The sequence below is a fragment of the Falco rusticolus genome, chromosome 2 (genome assembly GCF_015220075.1).
Source record: "Falco rusticolus isolate bFalRus1 chromosome 2, bFalRus1.pri, whole genome shotgun sequence".
Lineage (NCBI taxonomy): Eukaryota > Metazoa > Chordata > Aves > Falconiformes > Falconidae > Falco > Falco rusticolus.
In genome coordinates, this window is record NC_051188.1 from 29212606 (window position 1) to 29237322 (window position 24717).

At 43.8% G+C, this 24717-nt stretch overlaps 1 protein-coding gene across 2 annotated transcripts; it reads left to right on the top strand.

Annotated features, from left to right (window-relative positions):
- The first annotated feature begins 783 nt into the window (after window positions 1-783).
- TMEM272 (transmembrane protein 272) lies at window positions 784-23984 on the top strand. 2 transcript variants are annotated; one of them, XM_037377518.1, is made up of 5 exons: window positions 784-858; window positions 8087-8146; window positions 14799-14881; window positions 19097-19206; window positions 23837-23984. In XM_037377518.1, the coding sequence occupies exons 1-5, from the start codon at window positions 801-803 to the stop codon at window positions 23841-23843; spliced, it is 318 nt and encodes a 105-aa protein (XP_037233415.1). In that variant the 5' UTR covers window positions 784-800; the 3' UTR covers window positions 23844-23984. The 2 variants fall into 2 exon arrangements, with proteins under 2 accessions (XP_037233415.1, XP_037233414.1); XM_037377517.1 differs by lacking the exon at window positions 23837-23984 and having other exon boundaries at window positions 19097-19676.
- Window positions 23985-24717: the final 733 nt, after the last annotated feature.

Sequence of the window (24717 nt, forward strand, 5' to 3'; positions counted from 1 at the left end):
TCATCTATCACAGAGCTGCCGCTGAGCTGTGGTGACCCTGGGCAGAGACTGAGGCTCGGAGTGAGTGAGCGAGTGAGTGTGTGTGTCTCTCTGTGTCTGTGTGTGTGTGTGTGTGAACCATGAACCTTCCATGCTCTCATTGATGCCTGTTGCTACTTAGCTGTCTGGCACTGTCTGAGCTCAGGCCTTGGGTGCCTAGCTGCTTGCTCATCCCTCAACCCACCTCGTAAAAATTCTTTACAGAGGGCTACTTTCTAATCCAGCTACTTTTTTACCAAAGGCATCTTGTTCTGGACTCCCTGTGGTTTGAAGCTTTTATTCTATGTTCCTCTTCAGAATCCTCCTCGACCTTAAAACTATTTTCATCCTCTCTCCTCCCCTTCTCTTTAATTCATTTTTGCTCACTAAATAATTTTTTCTGAGGTTTGTGCAGTGAACCTTACCCGTTTCGCTGAGTTTTCTCATAACGGTTAAATACACTTTGCCCTGCCCCGCCTCCAATCAAAGTCAAGAGAGAACCTTTTATAGTTTTCAGGAAGACAGCACAGATACTTGTCCCCCAGCCTTCCTGTGACCCCAAAGCTCCAGCATCACTAGCAAGCAAGCCCAAAGCTGCTGGAAACTCTGGATGTGCCACTGACGGCTGCTGTCTGGATTTGGGGATGTTTTAAGTTTTTTGAGGGTAGTGAAAGCCTGCTAAGTGTGTGAGTGGCTCTTGATCAAGATAGTAAGTTAAACACACTTCTCATAACCATATTAATTTCTGTATCCCCACAGACACCCCCAAAAGGCTCTTCACAATGACTGCCGGCCTCGAGAAAGCTTGCCACCGTTGCATATCTAAAATTGCCAGCAATGGTAAGTTCTGTTAGTAATCGCCTTTCCATATTTAAGCAGCTCTGTCGCTAAGCCAGATATACAAGAATTAAGATGAAACCAAGTCCCACCTGAATCTTCCACTAAAGTATCCTTTTCTTCCCTCCCTTCTGAGGTATTTTGTTTCCTAGGCAATTTTGGGTGCTGATGGAGCACACAATAGGGACTCTATCCTGACAGCATCTGTCTGCTGCAGTATTTGGATTATAGCAGACCAGTGTAAAATTTCAAACACAGACACCACCACGCACCTAAATATAGGCTGCAGGAGACAACCTAAGCAATATAATGTGTTTGTCTCCTGTTTGAAGCGGTACCTTACAGGTAGTCCAGCAGAAGTTTCTGCAGGGAAAACCACCTGGTAAAAAGCAGCACAGCCAGCCTAGGAACAAACTTCCCCAGAAGCAATTCCTGCAAAGCAAAACTGTTGCCAGCCTGTGTGCTGGCATGGAGTATGGTCAGGAATAGCTCTCCCTTCACCTAGAGGTATTTGGAGCAGGGTCTTCTTCCCTCTGCTTGCCTGGCCCCTGGCACAATGCCACCGCAGGCACGGGTAGCCCTCCTAAGTGGCCCTGTGTTGTGGGTGGGAAGCATGTTATCTGAATGAAGGTCTTTGGCACGACAGCCTGGGGTCACTCAAGTTCTAAAGCAACTGGTTTGTCTCACCCAGGGTGGAGGATGCAGAGGGGGTGTAACAAGCCAACATCTCCTGGGCTGGGTGAGCAGGCTGGCTCTTTCTCTCCAAGGAGCAATGCAGCACAAGGCTGACCTGGGCTGGGGGCTGTGCAAGCTGCATGGAGAGGCACAGGAAAAATACCCTCACAGGGGTAAGGTTTTGTAAGACCAGCGAAGCACTGTTGTTGGCAGGAGGTTAAAAACCAAGGGGTTTATAGCAGCTTGAAAGGCTCTCAAAGTTCAGAACAACCTTTTATTAATGATTAAGCCCCGTAACAACTTGCTGCCTTGCAACTTTTCGGAGAAAACCAAGCCAGGAGGACAGCCAGCCCTGGTCAAACCCAGGTGGGATGGCCTGGATTCAAACCAGGCCCACTCACAGGAACCTGGCACAGGCAGGGAAGGAGAGGAGTTTTCCAACCCACCTGTTGGTGCTCATCGTTGCCCCAGAGGAAAGGAGGGCTAGGGAGTGATGAACACGGAGGGGTGTGGAGCATGCAACACTCTCATTACACCCTGATGAGCCCCTGGGAGTGGGACCCAGCTGGTGTGAGCTCCCTCACACCCCACAGAGAGGACATACATGGGGGATCTGGGCCCATTGGTGAATATCACAATAACAAAAGGCAAAAGTGGTATTTTCTCTGATTTTTGTTCCTACCAGTTACAAGCAAAATGTCACTTTCCCTGTTGGTATTAAATTGCCACTAGGACTTTAATGATTACAGAGAAAATAAGTGATCTTTCTGAATTTTTTTTGAAAGAAAGGGATTAGTTCTGCCTCATTTATGCTCTCTTACACCAGGAGCACCCTCTCAGGTACCCACAAAGTTACCCATGAGTAAGGCAGCTCAGAAATACCGTTCCAGGAAACTCATTATCTTTAGGTTTTCATTACATTTAAGTTCAAAATCAGCTCAGCTTTACCTATGGATCAGCTAGTGCATCCAAAATTGATTTTCTGTTCATTAAAATGCAAAACTTCCTGAAGTGCAGTGACACTTAATTTCACTTTTTCTCATCATCCTGTGTCTATTTTTCAAAGAGCATTTCAGCACAGGGCCATATTTGTACCTATGGTCTCCTGATATTTAAATTACTCTGAATAGTTAACCTACCTATGCAGCATCATCTCAATTCTTTTCATTCTTGGTACAGCAATTTACATTCGGAACATTAGGGCAGCCTTTAATTAACTGACAAAAAAAAAAAAAAAAAAAGAAGGCTAATCCACTACCCTGGGTCTATTGCAAAGCAAACTGGTGGCTCTTTATGTAATGCTTAAATATTGTTTTAGAAGTACATCTGGAAATTAATCACAAGGGGCCAAATGCAGAACCTAGACCATGGCATAATTGTAGTTCAGTAGCTAGAGGCATGGCATAAAATTAAGACAAGCCACTCTACAATATTGCTTAATCCCCAAACCCTAACCTACACCTACATCTGTATCTACATCTACATCCTCCCCATCTTGAAGGTTCCCTGATTAATGGCACCTCCCTATTCTATACCATTTCTGATGAAAGCAGCATAGCTGGTGTCAGTGCAGGAAACTGGAACTTAAATTTTAGGTGATATGTCACTGACATAGCCTATCATCTGGTGCCAAAGTACAACTTCACAGTTACACAGCCTTGCCTAAGCAAACAGTGATGGCACGCAGCAAATAGCAGGTGGCCCTGAGCTTGGTTTTGGTCTGCAAGTTGGTTTTATTGTGCTTCCCCTCCCTCCTAGGTGGCTTTGCACTGGGACTGGAGACCTCCACAGGAATGGCTGCTCCTTACACTGAATTCTCCAGCTGCTGAGTATCTAGTTTGGTCAAGGAACTAAAATCACCCCGGGGTGGGATTCCTGTCATTTGTCCAAAGACTATTCCAGCAATATATCTCCTTCTGGTGGCACTTAGCCTCATGGAAAGAGCAATTTTTATTTCTGCTCAAGTTCATCTCATGCCTCTACCTTCATAGCTCTTTGGATCACTCACAGGTCCATTCCTGAGTGCTCCAACGTTGCTGTTATTTTCTCTCATTTGGCCGTTGGCTAGCCAAGCTGAACAGATTTAGTTCTTCTCCTTCAAAGTTAGTTCATTCAAGTCTTTTCTGCATATTCCATCTGATGCAATGACTGTCAGTCAAAAGCCCAGAAAGACATGCAGTATCTGCAGCTACCAAAGCCATGGGCAGACTCATTCCTGGTCTGTAAAACTTTGACCTTGCTGGAGCTGGTTCCCAGAGAGATCCATCAAGACTTGCTTTGCCACTGCAGCACCCACACACGCTGCATCCTTTCTTTTCTCTGAGTCCCTATCAATACTGCAGGAGATCTGCAGATACTGTGAAGGAATAAATGTGGATGAAAATATCTGCTACCTGTCTGCACTCCAGTCTGTTTCACTACCAGTGCCCACACTGCTGTACATCACACTCTGACACTGCTTGCTGAGCTAGCGCACTACCATCTGCATCTGCTGCAGGGCATGATCAGTCCTGGGACTGGGCCAACCGACCCAAAATTGCTCACATTCAGACTGCTGAGAGTCATCCCCCTTCAGAGCATCATTCCCACGGGGCATCAAAGGGAGTACTGTGAGTTTACACCCAGAGTTTTGCTGCTCAGCTTGCTCATGCAGATAAATCCTGCTGTAACTGCAGAATCTGTTTGGAAGCTGATGGCATCTCGTTTAAAAAAAAATACAAAAAAAATCCTTTTTTATCAGGAACTTGACAGACTATAGAACAAACAGCATTTGGGACTGATGGTAATGTACACAACACTTCATTTATTACTGTATTTATTATCAGAGAGCTTGTCACACACTCTACTGAGTAGGTTGCACTACAGCAGTATTAGCATACTACCTAAAAGGAGTGGGTAGGTTGAGATTTATACTCATAATTCACTTCTGAAAATCCCGTGAGGATCCTTCTTACCTGAAAAGAAACTTTTCTCTGTCTTCAGATTAAACAGGGACAGCCTGAGCTGATTTGAAACTGCCAAGCGCTTAGAGAAATCTTGGCAGCAAGGTAAAGTCTGAGGAGCCCACAGGTGTCCAATACGGCCTCCAGATGTGTCCCACATCCCCCAAGCCCAGGCTGTGTGCCCTGAGGTTGGGCACAGAACCAGGGGTGGGAACCAGGCAGGGGCAGAGGGAGGCGAGGACATCTGTGGTGCAGGGGCATGGCTATGGAGGATGTAATGGCTCAGGCATCAGGAGGGACCATGACCTACAGCTGTAATGTTACCAGTGATTCCAAGTTCACTTGCTTCCATGGGGAGACCCTGGCAGGAATAACTCAGCTAAATGGCAGACTTACATTAGCTGACCATCCTGCTGGGCAGGAGAGAGAAAATCTGCACCCACTGATCTAATTTTTGTGACCACAGATTTCAAGGAATGTGCAAGACGTGCAGCCACTTGCTCTCCTCTTCCGCTGTTGTGATCCCAGGCAGGAGCTCTTCCCATTTCCTGGCACACTGGGACTCACTCACCAATGCCTCCCAAAGCAGGACTTCACCAGTGCCACACCACGAGCTGCCCTGGCGGTGCAGAGCAGGGGCTCCTGCCTGATGCCCTGACATCAGCTTCCGAGGGCAGATACCCTTCTGAGCCATGCCCAGGAACACTTCCCTCACCCTGTTGTGATTTTAGAGACTGCCCGCCCTTTTTTGCTACTTTTTCTAGGAATGGGTCCAGGGCCTTCTCTGACCAGCCTGTGAGGTGATACCACTGACTTAAAAATACCACAAGTCCCACATGTGAAACTGCACAGATAGCAGCATCCTCTCTGCTGAGCTGTGCTACCCTGCGGCAAATACAATTTTCTTAAGCAATTTGTCTTCAGACCAGAACGGGGCAGCACAACCCAGACAAATCCAGGCAGAGAGTGCATGTGTCCCGGCTGAGCAGCACTGCTGTGAAAAGACCACACAAATTTGGGGGAAAACAGGTTTTAGTGCTGCTAGTGGCATTGAGAGCGGCTGCGGAGCCCTGCCAGTTGTGTAGTCAATTGTTGAGAGTCTCACTTTGTTAAACATGGGTCTGGAAGCCTTCCCAGACTATGCATCTGCCCCTTCAATTCGAGACCTAAGAGGCTGTAGCTGAATGGGGAGATAATGAGTAAATACATTCCCAGGGACTGCTTTGGGAGGGGAATTAATGAACCATTATCTTTTCCTCTTGAGCTCCGGTGGTCCCTACCTCCCATTTCTCCCCTCCAAAATCAAGCTATCGGGTAGTTGCTCGACAGAAGCAAACACGGACACCTGCGTGCCAGATGCGCAGCCCCACATATACACAGCCCCCTCCCAAGCCTTTTACAGAGCTTATTGCAGCATCTCTCCCTGGGGCTCAGACAGACCATGTGCTGCACGATTAAGAAATGACATGATGCCTCCTTCTGCTGGGCTCCTGAGTACTTGCCTGTGCAGCAAGGGCAGAAACAGGAGGTGGCTGTGAAACTGCAGGCAGAGGGGTGACGCCGCTCTGAGAGCTGCCTTGTGATGACAGGACTTCTGGCAGCACGAGGCAGTCAGCGCAACTCCTGCAGGCCTGAACTGCACTCATTTGGATACCAGATAATTGAGGTGCCCAGGGTGTGGGCAGTATTTGTTAGGTGATGTCTGTCCATGGGTGTGTTGGAAGGCCATCTCAGCTACAATACCGTTGCTTCTGAATATGAAAATAATAGTCTAGATAATGTAACAGCAAGAGGACCTACCACAAAATGTGACATGTGGTGAAAAAGGAGGCTCTAGGCTGAGTTGTTCTAATGAGACCCTGTCAACTTTTGAAAGAGCTTAGTCAAGTGTAGGACACTATTCAAGCAGAAGAATTTCTGTACTGTGCAGCATTCAAGAGACAGGAGGGCCTAGGCAAACATGTGTGTGCATGAAAGAGAGACTGGCCGATGGGGAGAGCAGGAGGGGGTGGTACAAAGGGACAGAAGTGCTTTCTTCAGCTCGAAGTATCTTCAGTCTCTACCAATTCATAGAGATAACAAACATGCTAGTTCTGAGAATGAAAGATGTCTCTCAAGTGCTGAAGTGTAAGATCCTCGTTCTCTGCGGAGAAAACACGAGCAGTGTATGGGGGATGGTGTGTTCCCATCAAAAGTGTCTGCAAGGCAGAAAGCCTGGTGGATCTGCCCTGAATTTTGATGCCACCCCTATGTCCTCTATCTCAGTTTCGCCTTCTGTAAAATAGAGGCAATGATGTTTCCCTTTTTCTCTAAGGCACCCTGAGGGTGATGTTTTGGCAGTGCTGCAGAATTTCCCAGAGTGGCACTGTACGCAGGGTGCTGGCGGTGTCCCCGCTCCTGCATGGGGAGGAGGATGCCATGTGCCTTGCAGAGGTTGCAGTTCTCTGGCACGGGGAACTACATGACAAAATTTGCCTGGGGAAGGGCTGGTTCCAAACCTACCCTGAATGCTTGCTCCAAGATTTTTTTTCATAAGCCTCCAAGGAGACATCCTACTCCTTTTATTATCTTCTCAGCCCCTCTGCAGTCTATGTCCACCACTGCTTACCACCCTTTTGCCTCCTTTAGGCATCTACTTGCAGACTGAGCCATTTGCAGAACCAGTCTCCGGGGACACTTGCCACCGAATGTCCTCATTATGTTTTACTCTCCTTTTGCAGGGCAGTGTTTCACTTTAATAATGCCAAGTGTTCATGATTAGGCACAGAGGTGACAGCTCTGGTAAGACAGGCTGCTCACACTGTTCTTGGTGCTATTGTTTCTCACTTTCTGCAAAGGTAAGCATTCGTCCTCTGCAGCATCAGGCTATGCTGGGAAAATATCAGGGTTCAGATACACCAGCAGCTCTCTGGGGAGTAGCTAAGCACCTCAGATCCACTCACCTGTGGGAACAGTCTATGTGCACCCCAAAGAGCATCCTTCCATGCAGCATAAGCTGATCTATCCCAATGACAAGTCCCAGTGCTTGCAGCAGGGCTGCTGCCTTTGTGTTGATGAGCTGAGCTTGATCAGGGAGATAGACCAGCCAGAAACTATTCACATTTGCAATAAAGACAGTTTATTTAGCTATCAGTGAAAACTAAGTGGAATGGCATTAAACCCGCTATTTGCTTAGCAAACAGATACGGCTCATCACTTGCCATGGATTAGCTGATGCAAAGTTACTTGTTACTGCACAGTCACCTGGCAGTGTCTCCGAAGCTGATGCAGACTAAGGCAGCAGTGGCTGCGTCCTTGCCCTTGCAATAAGACAGCTAGAAGTAGTAGCAACAAAAGCAGTTTGTGTCTCCCATTGCTTTTCTGCTGATACAAGGACTAACAATGTACAAGATAAAAAATGGAAGCTTGAGCTCTGGGAGAGTGATAAACCACTTGCTGGTCCCATCATCTCAAATGCTGCACCATAAATATGATATTCCCACCCCAATAAGTGCACTACATTTCTTGCTACACAACTTTATAGATAAACAGCATCTGTAAAGCACTGGATGGATTTGCTGGTCTCTAAACTTCAACCAGCCACAATAACACTGTCTTTCTTTTCTCATTCACAGCTTGCTTTATATTTGGGCTCCTCACTTTCCTTGCATTACCACTGTCCATGACTTTTATAGGTAAGTTGACTGCTAAAGCAATTTAAAAATAGGAACTTTCTGGCACTGTGTGTCAGGTTAACACATCTGGTAGGAGAAAGGAGTTAGGAAACTTAAAAGTTTCCAACTGCTGCACCTGCGTATTGGTACCTTATCTTCAAACTGAATCCCAGCCCATACCGCACGGTGGAGAAGAAGCAGCACTTGAATTCTGACCCTATTTGTCTTAAATACCCCTCCAGTGTGTCTCACCTCAGTACAGGGCTCTGTCTGTGGGAGGAAGCTCAGAATCTGACACATGAGAAGATTTCATTAATCAGGATCCCTCTGTATTAAACTGCACTATAAAAATCTCAGGAGCATAGGGCTGGAAAGGAAGAAGAGATGATGTAGGCTGCTATTTCTCCACCTTTTTGAAAGTGAGATCTGCTTTTTGGCTGATCTATCTCTGTATAACCCCCCACAGGCTGGATTTGCAAGTAGCATTTCAAGATCAAATATTTAAGAAAGGAAAAGAAAATCCTTTGAGCTGCAAATTTTATACATTTTTAAACTGCATAAGGCTCTTCTTAAGCGTCACTTTTTCCTCACCATTAACATAGATTTTTTTTTTTTAACCAACCATTTTCTAACACTTCATTGCTCCCTTTGGGCCTTTCACATCCTCCACATGGGTTGCAACCTCCACTTCAGAAACATCGGTAGAGACACCAGCCCACCACTGCTCAGACAGGCTCACACGCTCACGGCATCCCTGACAGATGTCTGACTTGTCCTTGCTCAAGGAAATTCCATGGCTTCCCAAGGAGCCTATTTCAGCATTTTATTGCTCTCACAGACAAAATATTTTTCCCCATATCCAACCTATATCTTCCCTATGGCAAATTAAACAGATTACAGCCTGTCCTATCCACTGTGGTCACAAAGACAGATTGGTCACTGCCCTACTCAACAGAACCTTTGAACTGTTTTTGAAGGCTGCTATTATAACCCCACTCCATCTTCTCTTTTTTTCCCAGAGATCTTAAAAACGTACATCTTTCATCCTGACCCCACAGTTCACTGTTTCTGTAGCTTTCCCCGCCCCCCCCCCCATTTTTTTCTCCCTCCTTTGGCCTCTGGCCAATGTAACTATTTTTCTTCCCTCATAAAAAAAAAAAAAAAAAAAAAAAAAAAAGAACACAGGACTCCAGCTGAGACCTGAGGAATGAGCAGTGCAGAATAATTAGCTCTTCTGTTTAACATGCAGGATTCCTGTAAACACACCTCAAAATAAAAGATGCTCTCTCTGCACCAACTCATTGGCTCCAATTGAGTTTATGGTGCGTTGTAAGCCCAGATTTGGCAGTGCTGCTCCCTATCAGACATTTCTCATTTTTTATTTACATTGAAGTTTTCTCTCCTATACAGAGTGTTCAGCTTTATCGTCTGTCATCTCATAGATTTGGGATGTCTTTTTCCAGTGTATCCAGATCACTCTGAATTTTAAGTCCTGTCCTCAAGAGCCCTAACAATCATTCCAGATGGGTGTCCTTGAGAAGCTGTTCACCTTCTGCCTCATTATTCATGAAAGATGGTGCAAATTAACTTTATGTGCAGCTGCTGTGGGCAAGATGCATCCCACCTAGATTTGGACTGTATGCATCTGTAACCAAGCTAAGTGCCATGTGATGCCCTTGCAGGCGGTTAAGAGAAATGGGCATTTCTGAGAGTGAAAGTCCCATACCCTCTTTTAGGTGTCTGCATTGAGATGAGATGAGTTTTAAGGAAGAAGTGGGACACCTAGGCTGTTGGCACATTACAGCTGGCCAAACCCGCAAAAAAGTGTTCAGCTAAAGGTTGGTGCTGCTTCCTTTATCTGCAGCCTTCTGAGTACCAGTGATGACTGTGGTAGGATTCTGATTAGGATGTCCTAATTAGGAATTAGGGAGTTCTAATGAGGGATTAAGAAGCAATTAGGAAGTAGGGAAACGGACTGAACTGTTACATCTCAACATTTAGGCTTTTATGCTTATCCATGACTTAAAATTGCTATTTATCCGTTAAGAGGATTTTCGTTTTAGCTTTTCCCCAGGCTGAATACGCCTGAGCTGTGGAATAGGGGTGGGAAGGTATAATTCAAAGTGTGGTACAGCTTGCTTGCATATTGACAGCCAACCTTCTGGAAATGAATCCGGGGCTGGAATCTGGCCACTTATAAATATAATTTCCTAGGAATATTTCATAATAACTTTAAGATCAGTGAGAAGTGGAAAGTATATAGAGTAAGATACTAGCTTGGAGCCCTGGTATCTCATGCATCAGACATAGAACTCTTTTGTTCCACAACTTACTGAAATTAAGAGATAATGTCACTGTAATATAGTGTTGTCAGAGGATATTGGTTTCCTGCAGCTACATATCTGCAAAGGCATTTTTAGGAAAATGAAATGTCAAGGAAAATGCTGATATTTATTATCCAAGCAAAAGCCTCTGATTTTCTGATAACATTCTGTTACCATGATCTCAGAGAATAACTGATGTGCTGATATGCCCCCAGTTGTTTTGGCTCTTGCTTTTTGTAGAGGAAAAATGTGAGTTATTTTCAAATGTTAGTAAATAAGTTATAATAATATTTGTCCAAAATCAGAGATTAGTAACTGGTAGCCCTGGTAATAATTACACGCTAACATTGTACACTTTTAAAATTTGGTAGTACTGTAAATCACAATATAAGTCAAGATACATGACAAGGACTCAGCAAATTTTCCAGGCTCCAGACTGGTGACATCATTTAAGCCACAGACTGTTTAGCAGCTTTCTAATTTTTACTGGTAGGGATGATCCCTTTTTTTTTTTTCACTAAACACTCCAAAAATAGAGAGAGCTATGGAAGGACCTCATAGACATTTATTGAGATTTTTTTTTTTTAGTTTCTGGGACAGTGAAGGATTGGTCCCAATAATGCATTCTTGTATGTTGTCCAGACTACCTTTACACACAGTGTTCCCCATGGGTAGCTAAATCACATTTGAAAGCTGATGATGACATAATTTTCTCAATAAGCAGTCTACATTTTCCCCTGTTCAAATTTAACCCAGTACTACCCCTCAAGCTCATATCTACACCAAATACTTCCTCAACTCTCAAGAGCTCCTCATAGCTGTCTGAAACCTATTCTTATGCTCTGTACCTTTACGTGACAGCCAGTCTTATTCTTTATCGGTTATGGTTAACATAATCTTTCCTTGCATTTCAGTCCTTCAGCTACTCACTGCTTCTGTTGAGTTTCCTCTGATTTGCTGATACGCTTTCTGATAAAATGGTGTCCAGAATCAATTACTTGGAGACAAATCTTCTGCAGCACCTAGATCCTAGTGTAAAGCCAACAGTCCAGGGCTCAACTGAGGTCTGTTTTAAGTGATGGCAGCTGCAGTCATCCACTGGGAACAACTGAAAATGGCCTGGCATGTTGTGTCCTTTGCCTGATGTTAGAAGAGAAGGTGGGGAGCGGGCACCAGACATCAGATTAGCCTTGCTATACAGCAGCCCTCCTTTGCTATGGGATGCGCTTCAGCCATTTTCGGCTACCTGAGAAGAGCAAAGCAGCTAAATGAGGCCAGTGTTGTATTGGCTTCCATACATCCTGACCCCTCATCTCATGCATAATTGTGAGTCACAAGGGCACTTGGTTATTAGTGATCCGTTGTGGGCCACTGCCCAAAATGGTGTCCTTAGCTCATATCCTGATCACTCGTGAGTGCTCTTTCCACTTGGCTGGACTTTGCGTCCTGCATCCCACTGCAGCATTGTTCTGTGGTACCCAAGAGGTAAAATGTGCAAGTACCTCTGCTTCCCCAAGACTCCCATCTCTTTTTTCCCCTGGGCATTGTGTAAGCTGTTGGACACCCTTGCTGTGTCTGATCTTGCAAAGGTTGCTGGTTTATTCATTTGGACTCGTGCTGGTCTGTGTCGTGGTCAGGTGTAGAGAAATGAAGGCAGTGGGTTGATTAGCATTGATAATATGCAGCTGTGGCCTTGCCTCAAAGGCAGTGGGTTGATTGACATGGATGATGTGCTCATTCCGCTAAGTAGTTAAATAGCTCTGAGGATTGTGGGAGGGGGGGCTGGATGGAGGAGGAGTGGTAGGGTTTGGCTTCTGGAGGGAGGAGAAACAGCATGGGCAGTAGAATCTGACTGAAGGTAAAGCCTTGTTGCAGCCTGATAGCTTGCTTGTGCTGCAACAGTCAGGTTTAATTGCTCTTCGCTATAAACCACAGATTGCTATGGCTTGCAGGGAGCATTGCACCAGAAGCAGAGCTTTGGTCTCTCATGGTCCATATACCCCATCATTAACAGTCAAAGGAAAGCATACCTAGTGCTCATAGGAAAGAAGAGAATGGGAAAAATTGATGCTCTCCTACTAGTTTGGTGTTCCCAAGTAAATCAGGCACGTGCTGTGTGTGAATTGATTGGCACATGATATGTGTGCCTAGATTTCACTGCAAGAAATGCCAATCCCCATCTGTCAACAGGAGGTCCATATTTCCTATTCACTCATAGTGCTGTATTTTTTAAGTTATTACTGTATTACCCCATTTCACCTCCTCTTTTGCCATCATATCTGCCTGCAACATTCTCCCAAAACCTACAGAGTACCACTGCTTGTCGTTCAAATCTTTCCCAAGACTGACTGCTGTCATGTTACATATATGAAAGGACTCCATAACAGATCTGTCTGGGAAATAGAATCACAGCTCCATGAAAAAAAATTGGCACGTTTTCTTTCTTTTTTTTTTTTTTTTTGCCTCAAACCAAAATCTCAGTAACACACTAGAAATAACAATTACCTAGGTTCCTAAACGGAAATATATTCTCTGAGATCCCTGGCCAGTTGCTTTTATAGCAGGCTATTATAGGGCCAAAGACTGGAAACCCTGGAAGCTGCTTTCTGAAAATGATGTAATTTGTGACAATTTCCCTGCTGCCCACCCCTGTAAATCTGGGAGTATGAGCGGGTCTCAGTGTTACACAGTGGCAAAATGAACACAAAATTACAGCATTGCAATAAGGGACAAAAAGGGAGAGAGACCAAATCCATCAAAGTCCAGCTCTTTTCAATTATGACAAGGCTGGTAATAAATGCTTAGCATAGAAGAGTCCACTGGACCCATAGCCCTCATGCACAGCAGGTCACAAAACACTGCCCTGCATCCTATGACTAACGTAAGATCTATAGCAAGCAACCACAATCCAGAACACCTGTATTATGCTATGCAAAGAGCACAGGAGAGGTTCAGGACATCAGCAATGTTCTGGACCAGCAATAGCAGTGGATATGGTGGGCAAATTGGCAAGCTGAAGATTATAGCTATAGAAGGCAAAAACAGAAGGCAAAAATCAACTGGTACTTCTTTCCTGATCCCTTCTGCTCAGTGTAGTTTGCAACATGGAGGCAAGACATTCCACCTGAGAGACAGCACTAGGACCAGCACATTGCGTTCGGGATCCTGCATCTAGATAACCCAAATTATTCAGAGAAAAGTCAAAATTTCTCCTTGAAAACTTTTACAACAAGAAGAAAACAGCAAATCCTTTCTGTCCTTTGCAACTGATCAGTCAAAGCTCTGAAACATGGGATCAATAACAATGAAATTATAGTGTAATGAACAGTTTAGAAATGACTGAGGATGCCACTGGGTAAGAGACTCAGGCAGGGGATTAATCTCATCTAACTTTAGGTATCTACAGCTGCCTGTCTAGATGCCTTGTACAGCCATGGAGATAAAAAGGCATTTTCAGGGCCCAACTCATCTGACCTATTTCAAATGCCTATCTTAGGATGAGATGCATTGAATTTTACAAGTGTCTATTTCTCCCTATTGAGTATAGAGTCTAGGAAACTAGTTCAGATGCCTGCATTGCAGAAATCTATATTTGGGCAGATGAGTCTCACTGCCACAGACCTGTACCACAAGCTTCAGTGCCTACTGCCAGCAACATCCTTACACTGCCATACACCCCTTTCCCTGAAACTTACCCAGCTTTCCCTTTCTAGCAGTAGATTTGAGGGTTGCCAGGATCCCTGGCTCCATAACAACCAATGCTTTTAGCCTCCAGCAACCCAAACAGCCTGGAAAGTTGAGCTTCTGTGGTTCCCTATGAGCTGCCTGGGAAGCTAAAATGGTTCCAGGCACTCCCACAGGCACTGGCTCCTAGGCTTCAAGGCATCTGACTCAGGAACATGCCACGCTCATGGGAGCTAATGAGCAGGAAAGGCCTGGGAGAAGCTTATCGGAATTCTTTCTTTTCACAAAGAGTTTTGATTTTCAATGAATTTTCTACTGCTGATGAAAATTTCCTGTCCAGCTCAGTCAGTTGTTCATTAAACATAGATGTAGTGGCTGAAGTTAATAACCTCTGTACATGGCTCCCATCAGTAATGCCAGAACAACAGTACTGTTGTTGTTACCTTTGTGGCCTCTCTTCCTTCTGCCTTTTGCTTGTTCATGGCCCTCACTCCTGTAATGGGAGATCCAAACCCCCTTTAATTCAGCCCCCATTTCAACAAATGCTGGATAAAAGTCTTGGATCTAAGCACTACACTTCACTTACAGCATCTTTAGTTTTCACTGTACAGCTTGTTCCACTATTTGATCACTTGAGATAACAAACATTCATTTTTGCTGTTCAGGAATGAAGTTTTTGGAAGATTGCCCAGTTCAGCCACTAATTCCATTATATCTGTTGGTGGGTGGCGTGATTGGCAGCTTAAAGGTAATGTGCCTTTTGTGTGTGAAAAATATTTTGTGTGACTAGACTTTGACTTGCTAGTTAAGACATAATGATGGCTCCAGACAGCTATGTGCATGCAGTACTGAAGAGAGCTATTGAGATTGGACTGTGCTTGTTCCAGCACCTAAAGCACCCATCAGCCAAGTGAGATGCTAATGAGTTCAGCATTCAGCATTGTCCCACACGTTGTGGTGTGACTTTCTCCTACATCACAGCATCTGTGCTACCATCTCTACCGAGGGAAATGACTACGTAACATGGATGCCTGTGGTAAATGGGGTCTTATTTCCACAAGCAGTCCTCCAATCCTGCCAAACCTTTTCCTTTGTTTTCAGACACACAGGCTGGACAAAAAGTGAAATTATTCTCCTAGTTTTGGGAATACTATAAAACTACAGGTGTTTGTACATAGTCCTTCACAAGTTCAATTTACTCCCACCACCCATGACCTGCCTGGCCAGAAGCAATGACTATGCAGCAGCATAGCTTCCTTCCAGAGGAAATATATCCTTGTATCGCAGCAAGGTTTATGAATCCAGGCACAGCGTTTTCTAAGCACAGCTACCTGTCTTCTAGTGGACTGTGCTCACTGTATCTTCACTGACCCAGAGCGTGGCTGCTTGGCAGGTAGAGACACCCCCACATCCATGTCACACCCCCATCACTATAAAGCTATAACTCTGCATTTACTCTAGGGTAAAGGATTGTCTTTTTCTGACAGTCCCTTTGCAGATGGTGTTAACTGTCTGCTAAAGGCTTGTCACAACAGATTGCAGAGATACTTTAGGGCTTCTCAGCAGGATTAAGCAAAACTTTTTTTTTTGCTGTCCCAGTGATGTTCCTGTGAAAGGAAGGGAAAGGGACAGAGCTGAAGGAAAAACTTTGGAACTGGCACTGGTAGGGCATGAAGGGCTAAGAACAGCAAGTGCTGCTGCTGGAGGAAGCATCTGTACTGGTAGCAGTGGCTGCTCTGGATAGCTAACGGGGGCAGCAGCAAGCTGGTACCCAGCCTACCTTCCTGGTGCCCAGCATTGGCAGAGCAGGCAGGGTAGACCTGATGGGTTGTGGCCTAATGTTTCAGTGCAGGCAGCCTGTCCCTTGAAAGGGAATCTGCCCGTCTCCCATTTGACAGCACTGCATATTGCAGCCAGCAGATGCTGCAGACAGGAGGTAGCTATGTTTCCTTTTCATTATGTTTCTAGCCCAAAAGAATTGATCTAGGATTGAAAGGTGGGAAAGAATATTCCTCTGCAGGTCTCTGCATCCCCTACACTCTTTCACAGTGGTAAACAAACCACAGTACATCACTGGGACATGGATCCTCCTCCTGAGGACCTTTGGTCAGTAAATAAGTAAATGGAGAAAAAAAGAAAGTGCTTAATCTTGTTATGAGGAATTTGCTATGTTAAGAGTTCTACTGAGAAATGCTTAGCCATTCAATCATACCAGTGGACTTATCTGTATAATCAAAGGTTCATTTAATAATAGTTTAGAAAAGATTAGAGCAGAATCAAAAGGAAATTTTAATGCTAGTGAGTTGAAGCCTACATAAAAAATGTTGACTGTTTCTTAGCAATTTCTGGTTTAAAGTCAGTTTTTCTTACCCTGAATAAGACGGTAAGTGGGTCAGTTAATATTTATGCTGACGCCAAATAATGGCTTGAATTTGGCTTCAGTTGACAGCAGGACTGCCTATTTTGCTGTTTGGCAATACATTTAGTCAGAATTTGATCGGCTTAACTCATGTGTCATCTCACAGTGTAGTCAAATTCGACCTGTCTCAGCTCTGCCCCCTGTTGTGTTCATCAGACTGCACTGACTTCACTGACCTTGAAGTTTGGGGTTTTTTTGCTTGACCTCTGAAAGTTAAAAGGTCAGAGAATGTGTATAGGATGAAGCTTGAATGAACACTGTCCAGTGATGGACATCATGTAATAGCAAGTCATTCTGGCCCACATCTGCATAGATCTGTAGGCTCCTCATCTGTTTCTTTATCACCTTCGGTCTTTTAAAAGGCAATGGTAACCTACAGATGTTCACCAAAGCAACCAAACCATTCTACAACATCCAGAAAGGCCTGCTGAATTCATGTCATGCTCCTCCGTAAAAGTATATTCAGCAGTAATTAACAATGTGAGCAAGTGCCAGAATTTGTTTCAATCACAGCTTGGCAAGGCAGTATCCATAAGAATTAAATGCACTTTCCATGAACTGGTAAGATGTAGCTGAGATGCATAAATCACCTGGGAGGTTCCTCTGACTTCCTCAAAACCAGTGTTCACCATTCCCGCTGCTAGGCTTGGTGAAGCTTGAGTACAGACAGCTGCCTATGTGTTAAGCCCACCCTAGCAAGCTGCACAGAGCTTCAGTCCAGCCACAGGTCCCTATGTGGAAAACTCAGACCCACTGGCCAGATATGTTTATCTCTCCTGTGTGTCATGAGCCTGCCTAAAATAAACGTTCACCTGAAAAGAAGATGCCCTGCTCATTTGAGCAAGCCTACCAGTCTGAGTACTCAGCTGGATGTGAGACATCCAGTGGAAACACCATTTTTTTTGGCCTGTGTTGGTGCTGGGACTTTAATCTCTGTTTCTCACAAACTGGTACCAACACCTGGGCTAGAAAAATAGCTGGTTTTCTGAACAAGTATGTAATTGTTTACATATAATTGAATAGTTTTACAGGGAAGAACAAGAGAATCCTCTTCCCAGGATGCCCTGGATCCTCATGCTAAGCGTTGCCTGTAGAAAATTTGGCACCCAGACTAACATTTCAAAGAGAAGAATGAGCACAGAATATAACTTGGAGAGAACACAGCTGAGAACCCCTGCTTGGACAGTATGTCACTCCCCATAGCCACTCAAAAATCCACACTTTTTACCTCTCCATCTGAATTTTATTCCTGGTTGGCCAGGGCAGTTCCTTGCTCAGTTGGTTTCTGAGAGTCCCTTTCCCAAAGACACAGCTCACTGCAGGAAGACTTGCACAGGAACCTAAAAATGGGAATTGTGATAACAATAGCTAGTGTCTTGAAGACTGGGCCAAGTGTTTCAGGTGTAGCAAGAACATAGGTTTCACAATGTTTGGCTCAAATCCTTGTCGGACCCTTTATATACCTCACCTATAAATCTACCAAAATTAAGAAACTCATTTGGGGACAGAAATTTGAAAGCTTCTACACACCTACATACAACCTACTTACCTACCTGTAAAGGAATGAAGCTGGGTTAATTAGCAATGATAATATAGAGCTGTGGGCTGGCTTCAGGGGCGGTGGGTTGGCTGATGTGGATAAGGTGCAGCTGTGGCTGGTTCTGTTAAGGGGTTGGGCAGCCAAGGAAGGGAGAGCAGCCGAGGAAGGGAGAGGAGGAAGAAGCAGAGAGAAGAGCATGCCCTGGATGAGGAGAGACTAGGAGAGGGTATCAGAGGGACTGGCATGAAGAGTATGTTGGTATGAGATGGTAAAAGACCTTGTTGCAGCTTGATAGTTTGGGGAGTGCTGTGACGCCTACCTACATACTTTGTATTGCCCAGAGTAAACTAGAAAACTTCTAAGCATTGCTGATGAATCCTACTGCATTTCCCTGTAGACCAGACCTTCCCAACCTCACATTGTCATAGTATTCCACCTATTTCTCTGCTCGTTCTGACTGAAGGCAGGAACGGAGCAATCTGAAAAAATTACATTTAATTGAAGAAAACTTGACAGAATCATTCTAAGTAGCTGAAGCAATTTATTTGGGGTTTAGGTCATAGTCTAGATACTTTCATAGTTTTATTTAAGCTGATTCACCTACATAGCCATGGAAAACAGGAGAGATAAATCCACCCACTACACAGCAGGAACCACTCTACTTAAGTCATGTAGCAGTTCCTTTAATCTGCTCTTAGGTCTTCAGCGTAGGAGCTGCTGTCGTCTCCCTAAACAATCTGTTCTCATGCCTTTCCATTCTTACCGTTGGCAAGTGTTTTTTGTTTTTTGGTTTTTTTTTCCCCAATGTCTGGCCTAAATCTCACTGGTGTAGGGGAAAACTGCATTATTTTCCAGCAGGATCTGTCTCATTTGTGGGTCCTCAGCTTTCTCTCATGTGTTTTTCCCCACACGCATTTTAATTCTGCTCAAAGGCTGGCCATGGCCAGGTTTTCAGACTTCCCGCAGCCCATTACTTACTGCCTTTTCTCCTCCAATGCCTCCAGGTGACTCTCCTGCTGTACGACTCAACCAGGATGAGGCAGTTGCTTTCCAAGTCTGTTGTGATTGATGATGATGATGACGACGAATATCCCTGGAGGCAGAATGCTCACAAGTACTACATCCATCTAACTCTCAGCCTTTTCCTCTTTCTCTGGTTCATTCTTGGGAACTACTGGGTTTTTTCTGTGTACCTGCCACATTTCATCCCACCTTTCCATCAGCCCCAGGATTACTGTGACAAAACCCTGTACATTTTTGCCTTTGGTGTTCTCATTATTAGCCATACTGTTCTCTTTCTCCTCATCTTTTGTAGCTGCTGCATATATTGTTTTTCCAGGCAAAGATACTCTTCTGAGGAAGACTAAATGTCACATAAATAAAACCCCAGATGTTTGGGAAAGCATGTACAACAAAGAACAGGCAATAATTCATCCTTGTGTACATCTTTGTTGTACTATATATATGTATGATAGCAGTCAACTGCAAGAGGAAATTGTAAAATACAGTGCCATCTGGAAACTGCTAAGCTGAAATACAGCAAAGTCAATGTAAAACTGCTGCTATGGGTGCCAGGGTGCACTCTTGCTAACTTGTACATCCCCTTTTTTAACTCTTGGATATTCTGTCTGAAGTAAGCTCTTGCAGATGGCAAACTCCTTTAAACCCAGGTCCCCTTATGTTGTTTCAGCATACTATACCTTTGCCTATAAAAGTAGCCATGTTGTCTTCACTGGATCCGAATATCTCCGTAGCCTTGCTGGGGTGTGCTGCTGTCCCTGTGTTACAGGTGAGGGAGCTGAGACAAAGAGGTAAAGGGCTGTATTCAGACCACCTTGCATGGTGCATGGACTTTGACAGTAACGTAGATGCTCACTGGAGAGCTATTCAGGCCACTGTTGGACCAGCCTGTAAGTAGCTATGATTGCAATACAAGCGTGTATAAAAGGCAGCCTGAATACGGCCCCCAGGTCTCTTCTGAACTTATACTAGAAAGCATCTATATGTAACTTTGGTGCTAGACCAGATAGTCTGAATATATCCGTGTTTTTCTGATACATCCAAACTGAGCCAAGGCCACTTTGCAAGTCATCAGCAGAATAAGGAACTGAGCTACAGAGTACCAAATTGGTGCTTTACCAATGGGCTCAGCATTCCTCAGTCTAGGGGGACCCTTCAACTTTTTGTAGAGTGGTGATCTGTCAGCACCACAGCAACACAAAGGTGGTTTTCAAACCATTGTGATCAAGTTCATAGAAAAACAATGTTGGCATTTTACATATAAATTTTAAATATAACAAATATAGATGTAAAATATAAAACACGATAATAAGGCATGGGCAGGGATGTGAGAATTTCAGGTGGATGTGTTTGCTACGGCAGTTCTCTGGTTGCGGTGTGAGTGTACGTTTGATTTGTTCACCTTGGTGCTGTACATATGAAAATTTATACTTGAGGCACAGATGTAATGCAAACAGCTTTTAAGTCAACAACAGTGTCAGCTTTAAAAGCACCAGCATGCACAAGAGGCAATTGTTTTGTGACATGATGGAAGAAGCCTGTAACTGGTCCTGGTAGGCTGTTTTTCATGTGTTGATGAATGCTTTCACTTTTATGCGCTTCTGTTAATATGGTCAAAATGGAGGGGCTCCCCTTTATAAAAGCATGAGAGTGGCCCCAGACACAGGAAGAGGATGTGTGTTTTGGGTATTTTTTCTGTCAAAACCCACACAGCTGAAACCTCTGTTTTAGAGAAACCTAAAAGAATTATACAATGCCTGTGGAAGGGTGAGATCTGTAAAAGAACCTTAACAGTATGCCATAGCTAAACAGGCTCTGCTCAACCGTCCTTCCCGGGATGAGGCTGAACACACTGTGACATCTGTGGAAACCACCTGTCTTCAACCGCAAACGTTTTTCTCAGGGGCTATCGTATTGATAACTAAGGGTGTATTTGGTCCATAAGGATTTTAATTCAGGTCCTGGCTTTAAAAATTGTTTATTTCCAGTAAACTAATCTTAGAAAGAAGGTAGGATAAAGGTTGAAATAATCCGCTAAGAGGGCCGCATCAGTGTAGCATTCCGCGGCTTTGCAGCAGCCACTCAGGAGAAGTCACAGTCAGGCTGTCTCTGCTCAGAAATCCATGGAATGGGAATTAGTAACACTGCTGGCTGACTTAGGCCATGCATCATTGTATGTAGGGAGATACGACCAGTGGAAATCTTTCCTTTTGTTTGTGGGCTTCAGATTGTGTCTGGGAGAAATCACAGGCTGTGTTTTCCCAAAAGCTGCTCCACCCCGTGCTCTCCACTGCCTTTCTAAGGGTACTACGCATTTCTGAAACATAACTGCACTGCTTCCATCAGTGGAATGTTAGAATTCCTCCTTCCCACGCCAAATACTCCACTGGTTTAGCACTTGGGCTCCTGGATTTCAGTTCTAAACTGATCTACGCGATCTTACCCTCAGTGGAAAGCGTCTTTCGTTCATTAAGATGCCAAAGCACTTAAGAAACTGCCTATCAGCAGGCATAACTCCATTGCTTACTTGAATGCAACAAAGCAGCTGTTTATCGTTACTCATGAACTTTACCCAAAAGCTTAGAACAGGCATAAAAAAGAAAATTATACTCAGCTGATAATGTAAAAGAGATTTAACAAGAAAGTAGATACACAGGACTCCAGTACAAACTTCCCTTTCTTATAAAACACTGCTAGAATAATTCTTGATCGCAAAGAATTAAGGGCTCATACTCCTGATTAACTCTGAATTGATTCCCACGCCACTGCACACTCAGTAACCTTGCAGCAAGTGATGATGTATGCACTCCTATCTGAGCAAATAGGAGGTGATTCTAGTTCAGCCCGGAGGAGATGTAAGCGAAGTCACATTGCCTTGCATTTTGTGTGCCTCTGTGAACACAGTTACAGCAGCTCAGCAGATGTGCAATGATTTATCAAACTTCAGCCACACAACAGTAAGCCTGAGGCCTGTGTCTCATTCATGGGAGGCTAAGGCTAACTGCTTCTTTACAGTCTACCACGCAAGCTTAATTCTTTAGGTATAAGAACCCAGTGCCTTCATTGACATCGCGGGAAACTTCTGTCAAAACAAAGTGCTGGTGTTTAGTACCTTGTTGGCATAAACCCGGTATGATGGAGAAAGTATTAACAAAGCAAAAGACATTTGTGAAATATTTTGAAGTTACACAAAGTAAACAAAAAAGCTTTGTTAGGAGAGGAAAATTCCGAATCGATAGTATTTACCTTTACTTGTGTAAATAAGCTATGGCACATGTAAGTGTGAACATCAACACCTCCAAAACTGTTGGAGCCATCAGTTATGTATCCAGAGAGACCTGATGTGCCTTCTGCACTTTCACTGCTACTGTGTCCTTCAGTAGGCAAAAATCATGCAGGTGTGGAGCAGGGACACCTGGTTTTGGGCATATCATTAAGTACAACTGAGTTACAGTGACTAAGTTACCACTCTTCTCCTGACCCACCATCAGCAGTGTAATTTCTCTTGGGTTGCTCCAATGGCTAAATAAAGCACTAGGCTTAAATCCAGAGTAGTTTAATTGAAGGCACTTTATCTCACTTTGGGGTAAGCTAGGAACATATGCATGGGCCACAGCACCTTAACTTGGCAAGCAGCAATGTTTTAAATTGCCACAAACTGATGGTGTCCCAGACATATATGCTCAGTCCCTAGAGAAGCAGGCACATTTCCTCAGAAACAGCTGTGGGGGAATTAAGTCATTACAGCCCAAAGGTCAAATGGCTGAAAATACAATCTACACCTTGGTTTGAAAACTTTTGTTATTTTGCCAGTAGACCAAAATTACAAATTGAAATGTTCGTTTTTCTTTTTCTTTCTTTCTCCGCCCCCCCCCCCCGTAATGTAAATGTGTTCTGCAAATGGAAAAAAAATACACCCTTAAGCTAATTATTATGAACTCAGAAATATGTTGACTACAATGCAGGAAACCAGTTGTAACTAGCTTTTAAAGCAAAAAATATACATGATTTCAATGGATTAGGTAGCCTGCTTACTTCTAGTTGTGGGTAGTACAAAAATCTAATAATATAAAGACACAAAGACATTTTTGCATGCACACACAGACTCTAGACATATACATATCATAAATGTAGTGGTAACAACCATGAAATAAATCACCTTATTACATTTTATTGCCTACAGTATATTTCTCCTCCCATTACTCCACCTTCTTCAGCAATGGGCATAATACGCCAAAGCTCTAGGGAGCATCTTCCCACAGCTGTTTTAAAAACCGCAGCCAGACAGGCAAATGCTTTGTTCCTTCATTCCAAATGCTGAACACAGACAGTTCCTACCTGCTGACCCAGAGAGGAAAGATGAACATCAGACATATCACATCTCTTCAGGAGCAGAAACAGGAACCTTGTGCTGTGGGATAAAAGAAGCAGATCTCTCACACAGCACTTGCTCTGAGCTTTATGAGGTCCCAGGACATTAGATTATAAAACTACAAGGTGACTGCAGAAAAAAATAGAGAAGCAGGAGCTATTCTAGCTTATGTCAAAAGCTGTTCTGAATGTGTCAGATCCTGAAATGTGAACAGCTGGTGTAAATGAGCCTAAATGCTTTGACAGGCACAGGGCTATGAAGATTAAACTGGTGATAACTTGTATACATTGTACAACATTCTAAACCAGATCAGTTATTTTGAATCTTATCTCTGATTATTCATCTTCCCCAGATTCTAATTGATAGAGATCCTGCATCATGATGAAGACCTATGTATGTTCTACATATGATATGGAAAGGATTGCTACATCAGGACTGCCATTTGAAATTGTTGCTTCTTGGCTTATGTTTCTTGAGGTTACTGTTCACTGATGCAATACATGAAAGTTCCACAGGTGGTAGCCATACCAGGGAAAAGAAAATGTTTTGAAAGGGTATAATCTTAGAGGGAAAATAAAAAAGGCTGACAAGTGCCATGTGATGGTGCATAGTACAAGAAAACAAAGTACAAGAAAACTGCTAAAAGGAACAAGGTTATATTGCAAGAACAGGTTTTCAAAGAAATTGTATGAAGTTCTGAGAAATCACATATACATTTTTGTAACAGTAAATTTCCACCAGATGTCTCATCTGAATAAAAATGCAGGGGGCAAGATATTGACCAGTGTAAGTGCATGAGCCTATGTGACTGGAGTTTAAAGATTAAGGTACTTTACATTTAGCAGTCAGGCTAATTATAATCAACCCTGCTGCAATTTCACTGAGATAAATAGTTATATCAGAGATTGATTTCACCCACAGATTTGAATCTAAGCCATACTGGCTCTTCTGCATGATCTTTAGTACTCAAGCAAAGGGGGAATCTGTGATACCTTTCCCTCTGCTGCAGTACAGCAGCTCAAATGTGAGATGCTCAGAGATACAAACTGTGGGCCTGTAGGCCAACATACATGAAAGCTTTTTTTGACAAGGTCCTCTTGATGTCCATGTGAGTTATGTACCTGCATATCTTAAGGATTTGATTCTCAGACCTTTGCAAAAAACATATTTAGCCTTTCAGTACCAATATGAAATGAGTACCCAAAGCGCAAATAGTGGGGGAAAAAAAAAATT

Excerpts from the sequence above, each read along its gene's own strand:
- TMEM272 (XM_037377517.1), top strand. The coding sequence starts at position 801 with ATGACTGCCGGCCTCGAGAAAGCTTGCCACCGTTGCATATCTAAAATT. Across the intron at positions 859-8,086 it reads ATCTAAAATTGCCAGCAATG|CTTGCTTTATATTTGGGCTC; the intron begins GTAAGTTCTGTT and ends TCTCATTCACAG. Across the intron at positions 8,147-14,798 it reads ACTGTCCATGACTTTTATAG|GAATGAAGTTTTTGGAAGAT; the intron begins GTAAGTTGACTG and ends TTTGCTGTTCAG.